This window comes from Artemia franciscana, chromosome 16 (assembly GCF_032884065.1).
Source record: "Artemia franciscana chromosome 16, ASM3288406v1, whole genome shotgun sequence".
NCBI lineage: Eukaryota > Metazoa > Arthropoda > Branchiopoda > Anostraca > Artemiidae > Artemia > Artemia franciscana.
Window position 1 is genome coordinate 4367158 of NC_088878.1, and position 13772 is coordinate 4380929.

The 13772-nt window shown below is 37.0% G+C and overlaps 1 protein-coding gene across 1 annotated transcript in view; it reads left to right on the forward strand.

Annotated features, from left to right (window-relative positions):
* LOC136037000 (kelch-like protein diablo) overlaps positions 1 to 12389 on the forward strand; it is a 47621-nt gene extending 35232 nt beyond the window's left edge. The window contains exons 7-8 of the mRNA XM_065719403.1: positions 7484 to 7627; positions 12107 to 12389. Coding sequence (XP_065575475.1) covers positions 7484 to 7627; positions 12107 to 12389 — 427 coding nt within the window. The remainder of the gene's footprint in view (positions 1 to 7483; positions 7628 to 12106) is intronic.
* The last annotated feature ends 1383 nt before the right edge of the window (positions 12390 to 13772 follow it).

Genomic DNA, 13772 nt, shown 5'->3' on the forward strand with positions numbered 1-13772 from the left:
AGCCCCCCCCCCCAGATAGTCGAGTCGAAGAAAACGACTTTGTCAAGTCGATTTTTGCAGGTCCCTGACACGCCTACCAATTTTATTGTCCTAGCACGTCCAGAAGCCCCGAACTCGCAAAAGCACTGGATTCCCCCCTAACTCCCCAGAGAGAGTGGATCCAGTCCGGCGACGTCAATGACGTATCTACGACATTTGCTTATTCTACCCGCTAAGTTTCATCCAGATCTCTTCACTCTAAGTGTTTTCCAAGATTTCCGGTTTCCCCCTCCAACTCCCCTCCAGTGTCACCAGATCTGTTTGGGATTTAAAATAAGAGCTCTGAGACATGAGTTCCTTCTAAATATAAAATTTAAAAATACCACACGAACGGTCACCCGTTCTTATGTTAAAAATACCTCAGTTTTTCTAATTTTTGCGAATTAACACCCCCTCCTACTCCCCTAAAGAGAGCAGATTCAGTCCGTTTATGTCAATCACGTATCTAGGACTTTTGCATATTCTTCCCACCAAGTTTCATCCTGATCTCTCCACTGTAAGCGTTTCCCAAGGTTTCCGGTCCCCCCCCCCCCCCGACTCCCCCAATGACACTGGATCCGGTCGAGATTTAGAATAAAAGCTCTTAGACACGGTATCCTTCTAAATATTAAATTTCATCAAAATCCGATCACCCGTTCGTAAGTTAAAAATACCTCATTTTTCTAATTTTTCAGAATTAACACCCCCTCCAACTCCCTCATAGAGAGCGGATTCAGTCCGGTTATGTCAATCACGTATCTATGACTTCTGCTTATTCTTTCCACCAAGTTTCATCCTGATCTCTCCGCTTTAAGCGTTTTCCAGGATTTCTGGTCCCCCCCCTAAATCCCCCAAATGACACTGGATTCGGTCTGGATTTAAAATAAGAGATCTGAGTTACGAGGTCCTTTTAAATATGAAATTTCATTAAGATCCGATCACTCCTTCGTAAGTTAAAAATACCTCATTTTTCTAATTTTTCAGAATTAACCTTCCCTCCAACTCCTCCAAAGCGAGCGAATCCATTCAGTTATGTCAATTACGTATCTAGGACTTGTGCTTATTTTTACCACCAAGTTTCATCCCGGTTCCTCCACTCTAAGCGTTTTCCAAGATTTTAGGCTCCCCCCTCTAACTCCCCTAATGTAACCGGATCCGGTTGGGATTCAAAATGAGAGCTCTGAGACACGATATCCTTCTAAAAATCAAATTTCATTAAGATCTGATCACCCGTTCGTAAGTTGAAAATACCTCATTTTTTCTAATTTTTCCGAATTAACCGTTAACGAATTAACACTTGGTATTTACCAAGTGCCATAAAAAGGTCAGTCACTCACCCAAAATCTAACGACCAACTATATTTTCAATTAGAATATAGAAAAGTGACTTCAAATGAAATAACAATGAAAAACAAGTTTCTTTCAAATTAAATAAAATAATAAAGCAGAGATCTACGTCACATTTGTCCGCTTGTAAATAAAGCTTGTTTATTTAAATCTTTTAGATATGAGGGGTTGAGAATTCGTATTATGCTGTGAATGTGGAAGTGACACATAGAACTTATTTTTGGAATAAGTAAATTATTAGATTCTCATAAAAAAAAACAAAATAAGAGTCACTTATTTTAAATGAGCTGTATCACTGTAAAGAGCCAAACCTAAATTTATATGTTTATGTATTTCAAACACCTCTGTATTAATGGGCTAAACGGGGACATTGGTGCCCATAAGCTGAATTTTAGGAGGTGGACTTACCTGGTCTAATCGGCACTTCCAATGCTGTATATTAGAAATCTCAAAACAAAATATAAGGCAGCGCCATGCAGCCAGGGGGGATGACGCTGAAAACTAAAAACTAATAGCAGGGGGGATGGCGCTTAAAGAAAGGTTATATTAGAGAAAGTTCCTAAAAATACAGTTCACATTTTCTAAGCAAAATGGGAACACTTTAGACAAGAAAAAGAGAATAAAAAGACATAACTTAGATATCAAAATGAACCTCTGTATTGGTGGCTAAACCCGTTTCATAAGACATTAAGCTAGTCTCGTCAAACAAAAAGGTTTGGCGCGGATGGTCATAGACATGTTCAGCAAGGGCTGAGTAAAAAAAATGTGTTTTTTCCTCTTTTTGGCATTATCAACGGAAATATGGTGTCTTTTATTTATTTGATTCTCTTTTTTTCTCGTCTAAATCGTTCCCATTTTGGCTCAGGAAATGTGAACTGTATTTTTGGGGACTTTCTCTAATATTGCTGAAGATGGGAAGCAGTTGCCTTCTCGAAATATCCGTTTTTGTTGCATCAAGTATTTTTGTTGGCCTTATAAAAAAAAACATTTTCGCTTTTTTTGTTTTTTATGGCACTTTGGTATTAACCAGGTGACATATAGCAATCGCAAATTCTGTCGGTCTCTGTCTGTCGGTCCCGGTTTTGCTACTTTAGGCACTTCCATGTAAGCTAGGACGATGAAATTTAGCAGGCATATCAGGGACCGAACCAGATTAAATTAGAAATAGTCGTTTTTCCGATTTGACCATCTGGGGGGAGTGGGAGGCCCGTTAATTCGGAAAAAATAGAAAAATTGAAGCATTTTTAACTTACGAACGATTGATCAGATCTTAATGAAATTCGATGTTTGGAATTATATCGTGTCTCCGAGCTGTCTTATATCGAGCCCGACCGGATCTGGTGAAATTGGAGGGGGGGTAGTTGGGAGGGGGAGACCTAAAATCTTGGAGAACACTTAGAGTGGAGAGATCGGAACATGAAACTTGGTGGGCAAATAAGCAAAGGTCCTAGATACATGATTGACATAACTGGAACGGATCCGCTCTTTGGGGTAGTTGGGGGGGGAGTAATTCTGAAAAATTAGAAAAAATTAGGTATTTTTAACTTACGAACGGGTGATTGGATCTTAATGAATTTGATATTTAGAAGGATATGTGTCTCAGAGCTCTTATTTTAAATCCTGACCGGATCTGGTGACATTGGGGGGGGATTCGGGAGGGGAAACCTAAAATTTGGAAAACGCTTAGAGTGGAGGGATCGGGATGAAACTTGGTTGGAAAAATAAGCACAAGTCCTAGATACATGATTGATATAACCGGAACGGATCCGCTCTCTTTGGGGTAGTTGGGGGGGGGGGGGGTTAATTCTGAAAAATTAGAAAAAATGTGGTATTTTTAACTTACGAACAGGTGATTGGATCTCAATGAAATTTGATATTTAGAAGGATATCGTTTCTCAGAGCTCTTATTTTAAATCCCGACCGGATCTGGTGACATCGGGGAGGAGTTGGGGGGGGAACCTAAAACTTAGAAAACACTTAGAGTGGAGGGATTGGGATGAAACTTGGTGGGAAAAATAAGAACAAGTCCTAGATATTTGATTGACATAACCGGAACGGATCCGCTCTCTTCGGGGTAGCTGGGGGGGGGTTAATTCTGATTAATTGGAAAAAATGAGGTATTTTTAATTTACGAATGGGTGATCTGATCTCAATGAAATTTGATATTTAGAAGGATATTGTGCCTCAAAGCTCTTATTTTAAATCCCGACCGGATCTGGTGACATTAGGGGGAGTTTGGGAACTAAATTCCCAGGTGACATTAGGGGGGGGGGGGACCTAAAATCATGGAAAACGCTTAGATTGGAGGGATCGGGATGAAACTTGGTGGGAAAAATAAGCAGAAGTCTTAGATACGTGATTTATATAATTGGAACGGATCCGCTCTATTGGGGGGGGGGGTTAATTCTGAAAAATTAGAAAAAATGACGTATTTTTAACTTACGAATGAGTGATTGGATCTTCATGAAACTTCATATTTAGAAGGACCTCGGAACTCAGATCTCTTATTTTAAATCTCAAATGGATCCAGCGTAATTGGGGGGCAGTTGGGGGGGGGGGACCGGAAATCTTAGAAAATACTTAAAGCGGTGAAATCAGGATGAAACTGCATGGGAAGAATAAAAACCTGTCTAAGATACGTGACTGACATAACCGGACCGGAGTTGCTCTCTTTGGTGGAGTTGGGGGGGGGGGGGTAATTTTGAAAATTGAGGTATTTTTAACTTACGAATGGGTGGCCAGATCTTAATGAAATTTGATATTTAGAAGGATTTTGTCCTATAAAGCTCTAATTTTAAATTCCGACCAGATCCTGTGACATTGGGGGGAGTCGGAGGTGGAAACCGGAATTCTTGGAAAACGTGAAAATTGGGGTATTTTTATCTTATGAATAGGTAATCGGACCTTAATGAAATTTGATATTTAGACGGATTTTGTCCTTTAAAGCTCTAATTTTAAATTCCGACCAGATCCTGTGACATTAGGGGGAGTCGGAGGTGGAAACCGGAATTCTTGGAAAACGTGAAAATTGGGGTATTTTTATCTTACGAATAGGTAATCGGATCTTAATGAAATTTGATACTTGAAGGAATTCATATCTCAGAGCTCTTATTTCAAATCCCGACCAGGTCTTTTGACATTGGGGGGAGTTGGAGGGGGAAATCTTGGAAAACACTTGGAGTCGAGGAATCGGGATGAAGCTTGGTGGATAGAATAAGCAAATGTCCTTGATACTTTATTGACGTAACCGTACTGGATTCGCTCTCTTTGAGGGTTGGGGGGAGGGGTTCTGTGATTTAGCGAGTTTGGTGCTTCTGGACGCGCTAGGACGATGAAAATTGGTAGGCGTGTCAGGGAGCTGCACAAATTGACTTGATAAAGTCGTTTTCCCAGATTCGACCGTCTGGAGGGCTAAAGGGAGAGAAAAAATTAGGTATTTATAACTTACGAGTGGGTGATCGGATCTTAATGAATTTTGATATTAGAAGGACATCGTGACTCAGAGCTCTTATTTTAAATCCTGACCGGCATTAAGCCTCTTATTTTCCTTTTAAATCAATCTATTGATTCATAGAATTTTGTTAGAGCTCATACCATATGATCTCTTGGCTCTTAGCTCTTCTTGCCTCGTGACAAGTGCCATATGAGCTCTTAGCTCTTGTTGTTGTTTTTTTTTGTGATGGCAAACCAATGTGGTGTACAAAATTATCTCCTACAAATAGAATATTACGTATTTGGGGCTACTTAAATGGCAATAGCTTTGAACAGAACTAATGTCAATTAAGTGAATTTTCTGTTTTCAAAATTTGTCTTCAAACCACGTTGGGACGGAATCTGTAGTGGCTGCGCAATATAATCGCGTCCGACAAGCAATTTCTAATCCCAAAATATGTGCGCATAATTTAGGTGCAATCTTCAAACAAATTTGTCGTCAAACCACGATGAGGCAAAGTTTGAAGTAGTAGCACAACGTAGTCGTACCCAACAAGCGATTTTTTATCCCAAAATATTTGCATCTAATTTAGGTGCAATCTTCAAACAAATCGGTGGTCAAATGATTTGACACCTAAACGTCAGGATAAAGAATTGCTTCTACTATATCTTAATTTAAAAAACTTTTTCCACAAAACAAGTTACTCAAAGAAAAGTAAAGAGTAAGTAAAGACTAATCCAAAATGAGCAGAAATAGGGTCAAATAAGCTTCCAAGTGTAAAACTATCACAAATCACCATCAATAAATACATAAAACCTAAAACGAATTGAAATTAAAATAAATAACCGAGTCAAACTCAACTCAAACTCAAAATTAAGAGGAGTAGGGCTGACAACCCCCATCCCTTGTCAAGACCAGAACATAATTTGCATTTTATGGGAAACAAAAACAAACGAATGACCGTGGATTGTCTGTTTACGTATATACTGGTATTTATTCCTTAAAGTTTTAATAATTGTTTTTTTTTTTGAAGTAAAAAAAAGTGAAAACTTTTTAAACATATTTTGTATGAAAAAAAAGATACGTGAGAGACGAATACAACGAGAGATACGTGTGAGAGACGAGAGTTGTGAAAGACGAATACCCCGACAAAGAAAGACTGGGTATAAAGATTGGAGCTGTTCTGATGCTTTTCTGATGGTTTGAGGTCTCCGCTGTGTTATAAGCTCCTTCCGTCCCTATTCCTGGAAAAGAGAGCTTGCTTTCATGGCCTCATTTTTGCGCCAGGATTGACTTAACGAGTTCGTCTAAGTAAGAGATTTTAGCAAACAGCGTTGCAGGGTCGCCTTGAGAAGTTACGTCCCTTCAGAAAATTATAGTCTTAGTAGAAAATGACTATGAGAAGATAACTAAGACGTGTTTTGGCATGCTGGGTTGGTAATCCTTTGTCTGAAGAGCACGGGTTCGATTCTTGGCCTGGCTGGTTATTTGGTTTGGGACGGGAGTAAGTGACGTGACTCTGTAAGCTCAGCCAGAGTCGACCCAGCTCTAAATGGGTACCTAGAGAAATCTGGGGAAGGTAGACAGGAAGGATTTGCGAAAATACAGGTTGGCCGTCCCCTGACCCCATTACAATTCCTGGCTGAAGGGCCACGAAACGGAGATCAGCTCTGCCGGCTTGTACCTTCAGGGTTTAGCGCCGTCATACCTACTTAAGACGTGTTACAGATTGTAAGGATAACAGATTGCTAAAGATTGTTCATTTTGGGTGTCCATCTAGGCTAAACGAAAAGCTAGTCGTCCCCGTATAGAGTGCGAAGGAGCAAGGAAGGAGTGGAACTTTAAGGGAAACTGGAACTTCCTGAGAGTGGGAAGATAGTAAAGTTATAAGTAGATTGAAGTGGAGGAGGAGCATGCGCAGCTGTTTTGGCCTCAGGTGGCTTTGCACAGTGAGTTATTGGTAGTCACAGCACTATAAAGAAATGGCCGCCATTTTCTTAATTTCAACATACGTGTTTTTATCTATTTTTATGATATAATTCTCGTAAAAATTGTAAAAATGATCATGTGATCGAGACATGATGATCTATGGTTTTACCGCATTTTTTCCAAATACCAATACAAATTGTTGATCAGTAAGACTTGATAAGAGCGTCAGTTTGATCGTTTAGTTTGAAGAATTGCTTCTAAAGCTATTTTTTTCTTTTTTAAATATAACTTGTTTTATCGATTTTATCATAGGCTGTTTATGTTGATCCTTCCCAAAATATCGATCTTGATCTGTAAAACAGTTGACTAAAATGACCTACTCGTCGATAAAGATTGATTAGAGATAGTTCTTCAAACACAATTGTATTCTATATTGAAATGTATAATATATTTTTATGTACTTTTATATGTAGGCTATCTATTTCTTTTGTAATAAATTGCTCATAATTTTTTTGTCAAAACGTTGATTTTGGTCTATAAAACAATTTGTACAAATGGCTCATAATGCCAAATGCTTAATTTAGATACGATACTCGAACGAATCACTGGCCGAGCAATATGGCGCCTACAACTACATTTCTATGTGTATCTATTTCTTTTGTAACAAATTGATCATAATTTTTATTTGCCAAAACATCGATTTTGGTCTATAAAACAGTTTGTTCAAATGGATCATAATGCCGAATACTTAATTTAGATACGATCCTCAAACGAATCAGTGGTCGAGCGATGTGGCACCTACAACTACATGTCGAACGTCCGTCGGTGTTGCCGTCATGGACGGTCTTTTATATGCTGTTGGGGGACAAGATGGTGTGTCCTGTTTAAATGTTGTTGAAAGGTTCGTCTATTTCGAATGATGTTATATATTTTTGGTTTTTGTAGCAAGTTACAGAAGCTCTAAAAATCATCTATATTTTCTAAGGGAAGGCAAGATTTTTGTCCAATTTTTGTTTAAAATTTACAGCCACAAGTCCTTGGGTTAAAAATCAGTTTTAAAAAAAATCAGTTTAAAATTTACAGCCACAAGTCCTTGGGTTAAAATTCAGTTTAAATCAAAAAATCAGTTTAAAAAAATTAGTTTAAAACTTACAGCCACAAGTCCTTGGGTTAAGAGGAACATAATGTAAAAAAGAAGTTGTTCACTTTCTTAACTTTTCTTAAACTCACTTAATGTTTTACTTTGCTAAAAGTTTCATCCGTAAGAAAAAAAGAATCCGATTCGGGTCCATTTTAATGGTTGAAAATTTGAAATAACAGCAATAGGTAAAAATACGGAGTTGTTTGAACTCTTTTCTTAAATATGCTTAAAGAACGATTGGCTGGCTAAACAAATAATGTTGAGCCCCTGAAATTGGGCTCGATAAAGGGTCAACGAAATGCGCAAAAATGTTTAGAGTATCCCCTAAGCCAAAAAAATGTGGCCCAAAAAACTCCTGAAAATTATTTTCAAAATTGATTTGATACTTACATTCTTGAGTCCTTAGGCTAGGGGAACCTCAATGCAGAAGGAAGAGTAGAAGAAAAATATTAGTCTCTCCAAAAACGGGACTTGATAAAGGGCTAAAGAAAAGAAAAACTTCGCCTTCTTCTGAAAAATAATACTCTGAGTCTAAAACTTGGAGCACTTAGTCTCCTAACTTCAAAGAAATTTTGCGGTGAATGCTTTACTTTTCATTTCCTTCATCTTTCCAATCACAATTTACGAAACTAAAGTAGGTTACAGGGTCAAGGCAGCCTATAATTATAGTTAAATTAAACTATTGGTTAAATTATAAACTATGTTATAAATTATAAACTATGTTATAAATTAAATATATTATAAATGATATATTATAAACTATAAACATTTAAACTATAGTTAAATTTTTTTAAACTAGTTTTTTCAACTGAAATTAAGGAACAGCATTAAACCTTAAAACGAACAGAAATTATTATGTGTATGATGGGGTTGTTCCCTCCTCTAAAGTTTGACTTGTTCTTTCTATTATTTAAGAATGACTCCTGAAACACAAGGGCCGTTTAATTAAAGTAATAAGTAACTTTTTTAAAGTTCTAAAAAAGAAACTCTAGTGTAAAGAGCGAGGCATCGCTCTGAGAAGGGGGCAACCCTTCATATACGTAGTAATATCTGTTTGTTTTAAGTTTTAATGTCCCTTCTTACTTTTCAGTTGAAAAAAAACATTTATAAATTATCTGATCTTTTTTAAAGGATACCGGGAATCTGCCTCTCCTCCATGGAAAATTCTCTCCCTTACGAAAATTCCTCCATGGAAAGAGCCTCCCACGTAATTTCACCAAAAAATCCCCTCTAAAAATATCTATATTCTTACCAATAACTAATACTATATATAAACAATTGTAAAAGTTCATAGCTTGCCGCCCTTCCCTTGGGGACTGTGTAGGGGGGTTAAGTCATGCTCAAAGAGGTAATTATTAGATTTTTGACTATACTGAACAAAATGGCTCTCTGAAAATTTTGATCGGGTGACCTTATGGGAAATGAGCATAGGAGGGAAATGGGCTAGTTGCCCTCCAATATTTTCAGTCACTTAAAAAGAGCACTATAACTTTTACCGATTCTTAGGATCATTGGTTTGACACGACCACCTCTGGGAAAAAAAGTTATCTAAAAACACATCCGTGATTTTTCTTCTGGGAAAAAATGCAAAATTCAACGTTTTTTTATATAAGAGCTTGAAACCTTTACAGTAGGGTTCTCTGATATTTTGAATTTGATGGTGTCATTTTCATTAAGATCGCTTGATATTTGGGGATCCCCCCCCCTTTCTCAAAAATGGGGCAAATTTTCTCAAGCTCGTAACTTTTGATGGATTTTATATATTTTAAATAAGCATTAAAATCCAATTCTTTTGATGTATCTGTTGGTATCAAGACTCTGTTTCTTTGAGTCTCAGTTACTATTGAGCCGTATCGAACAAACTGTTTGATATTGCACCATAATAAATGAATAATCTCAAGGAATAATGTTGTTTCTTTTCATCTGACAGGTTGATACTAAGCGCCTCGTGTCTGACTTTAGTTTAATCTTGAAGACATATTTTCTTTCATGTTGCTACTAGCAATAATCTAAGAGTAAATTTAACTAAGCAGCGTATAATCATCATTGAAGGAGGAAAAGATAAGATATCTTCCTCAATATTCAAATAAACATTTATTTCGCTTTCATTTATTTATGTTCTATTTATATTTTGGTACTACTACTACTACTAACAACTCACCGCAGCACCAAGCCGCCTGAGGCCAATACAGCTGCGCACGCTCCTCCTCCATCCTGTCTGTTCAGGGCCTCCCTCTTTACACCCTCCCAAGAAGTTCCCATTTCCCATAAATCTTTCTTTATGTCATCCTCCCACTCCAGACAAGGACGACCTGCTTTCCGTTTATCCCTAGACGGTTGGCCGGAAAGGACAATCTTCGGCAATCTGCCATCCTTCATCCGCAGAACGTGCCCTAACCACCTCAACTTTTCTTTCATTATTGTCCGGATTGAACCACACTGTTCGTACAGCCTACTGTCTGAAATATGATCAGTCAGCCGGGTACCCAGAACAATCAGTAGGCAATTTCTCTGGAAAACATTTAGTATATCTTCATCCGCTTTTCGGAGCGCACATGCTTCAGAGTCATATTTGACCACCGTCATCACTGTACCTTCAGATATTCTAATCTTGGTTTGCATACTTATATTTGTATTCTTCAAAAAAAAATTTAATTGTGATAAGACACCCTGAGCCTTGGCTACTCTACTTTTAACATCTTCACTGCTCTCCCCTATTTTACTAATAATCCTACCAAAGCAAATGAAGCTGCCCACCTGATCAATCTTTTCTTTACCCAACGTCACTTTTTCATTTTCACTTATTCCTAGCCTTAGTGACTTCTTAACATTAATTTTCAAAACTATTCTAGCACCCTGAACCCGCAAGACCTCTAAAAGCTCATTCATTTTGCTCACACTTTCATCTAGGATGCTTAAATCATCAGCATAATCTAAGTCCAGGAGAATTCTTCGTCCCCATTTGATTCCGTGGTCTTCCATTGCCTTTTCTGTCTCCATAAGACAAATTACGAGTTGATAATTTTTAACTTGTGGTTTCTTCTAGAGAGGTAAATTTACTGTTTTGTTAATTTTCCGTATTTTTTGTTCTTAATGTTTCTTTTATTACAAAAGGCACTAGATAATAGCAATTTCCTGTTAAATGAGCTCGTTATACAGCTCAAGTTGCAAAGCTCCCTAGCAGGTCAACCTGTGTACGTATGTTAGTATCATTTCTTGCCATGCATAGCCAATGTGGTCTTAGAACGTAACTGTTAGAGCCTGATTTTCTAATTATATATCATACACAGGGAAAAACCTTGCCTTGAGAGCTGAGGAGGAGAGGTTTTCATCCACAAAGACATTATTACTGGACCTTTTTAAGTATGCCGAACAAAATGGGTATCTGGAAATTTTTATTGGATGTGTTTGGGGAATTGTGGGTATGGGGCTTTTCCTTTGTCCGAGTCTAGTAAAGAACAAACCGAAGGGAGTCAGGCAGCGGAGTCACTCAAATAAGACATCACTCGCCAGAAAAGTAATTTTCAAAAGTTCCGTGTTTTATCATCTCTTGTAAAAAGATACATGTGTTATATCATCTTGTATCTGGAGATGTATTTTTTGTCGAAATCTTATTATATTGTAAATATTATGTTTTGTTAATTAATAAAGACACTAGATAAAGAGAAATACGCCACCTAGTAGCGTGTGTCTCTTTTTTTATGTAATGGTGTAAGATACGCTTTTTAGCAATTGTCTTTCAAATGAGCCCTTAAACAGCTCTTTTTGATGTTCCAATGTCCTGATAGCAATGAAGAAGAAAAAAAGGAAAAATGGGGGACACATCTGTGCAAATAGACTGTAAATTTTGCAAATAGGGGTTTGAATAAGGGTGATTCTAATGGTATATTTTTGGTTCGATCCGATGTCTTTTTGAGGGGTTCATGGCTATTTCTTAAAATTTCTGGAAATTTGTTTTCATAATAACCTTATACTATTCAGATTAATCAAGATAATAGTTACTATTCAGGAACTAACTGAAAATGGTGAGTTTTTCTCACAAGACACGTTTTTCATTACGATTGCCCGCGGTTCGTTTTTCCGCTGTAACTATGATAATACATTCTTTCGTTATCGTTCAGCAGAAAAAAGCTTTTAGTTGTTCACTAAGGTATTTGTTTGGCTAAGGTATTTACAATCTTCGATTGTAAATACCTTAGCCTTATGCTCTTCTCAATACCTTGTTTTGTTTTTTTATAGGTATGACCCCAAAGAAAATAAATGGAGTAAAGTTGCGTGCATGAATACTAGGCGGCTTGGGGTAGCAGTGGCAGTACTTGGAAATTATTTATATGCTATAGGTGGCTCTGATGGTCAAGCTCCTTTAAGTACTGGTAAGTGTTGGCTTTGTTTTGCTTTAGTATTAAATTCAAAACTAGTACCAAATATAAGATTTACTTCCGAAAAAGTGGCTATCACAGCCCATATTGGCGTTATATCAACTTCAATATCAATAAATACCGCAAAAAAGCAAATACGATGAGACTGGTCAGAAAAAAAAATCAATATGACAAAAAGGTTAAAAACAACTAAAACTCGCCAAATTTAGTCTTGCAAGTAAAAAATAAAACACAATTTTTGTTAAAAACACTAAAAAATGTTCAAAATCTATGGTACAAAATCCTTCCACAGTGATGGTAGGGGAGGGGTTCAGTTATGTAACGTATCAAGTATACACCGGAAAAAGAATCTAATTTTTCCTGTGAAAATGCTTATTGGGCTCTAAAGGAGGATTTTTTTTGTAACAGAAAGAGGAAGGTTCGAGGGGGATAATTAACTAAGAAAAAGTGAATGTGTCCAGTGGTAGGGGGGGGGGGGGTAATGTTGGCAAAATGTAATGATTTTTTATTCTTCTCTCCCCGATACCAGACTAGCTCTCCGAAAAACGGGATTTTCTGTTCCTTGACGGTAGTAGGCGGTAATTGCTTCACGGTGTGTATCTAAATAGGCACATGCGAAATTAGAACAATAAATTAAAGAAATCTGACTTAGTATAATTATAAGTGTATGTGACACTTAGTCAATCAGTCTACAAACAATCATGTGAGGTTTTACAAAGGGTAGCTGAAGCTAGTAATTCTCTATTGAATAGTCCGAGTCAGTAGATTCCTAATCTCAAACAGAAGACATTTTTTTGCCTGAAGAAAGCAACGTAAAAGCCGTTGTCCTAAAAAATGATAAATTTTAAATATAGTTTGGCATGAATACCCTGTTTTATCAGGCGGCTGGGGAATCTAAAACTTCAAGAAATTGTATCAAGTCCAAAGTCAAGTAGGCCAACATAAAATTTTCCAAGGTGTAAGCTAGTTGATCTTAATTATTGTTAACATTATTTATCCTATTCCTCGTATTGATGGATTCGAGGCTGCCATATGTAATGATTATGGTCAATTATTGACTCGGTATGAGAAGTGCTCTTGATTAGAATTTCATTTAAGGTGCTAAAACCCAAGCCAAATTTAAAAAGAGTTCACAACTATGTGAACTATTTTAAAATTAAAGGGTTTAATTTTAAAATTAAAATCTAATCTATATTAAAGGGTTGCATGTATCTGTATGAATTTGGATGAACATGCACTAAGAAATTTCTGGCTTTCCGAAAAATGGAGATTTAAGGAAAAAAAATTTCAAGTTGTAACCCTTGAATTGTAAAATTTTGATTTGTTTTATTATTTAAATTATTTATCCTGTTTGTGGTATTGCTGGGCTCTGGGGTACCACGTAAATATTCTTCGGTGCCAAGTTTTTTCCTAAGCAGAAATTGGTAATGAAATGTTTTGTTGACCAAGCTTAAGTGATACTTGCCTTTAGAAGCGAAAGGACATAAATAGCCTATGTCTGAAATGTCTGCGATGAAGAAGCATTT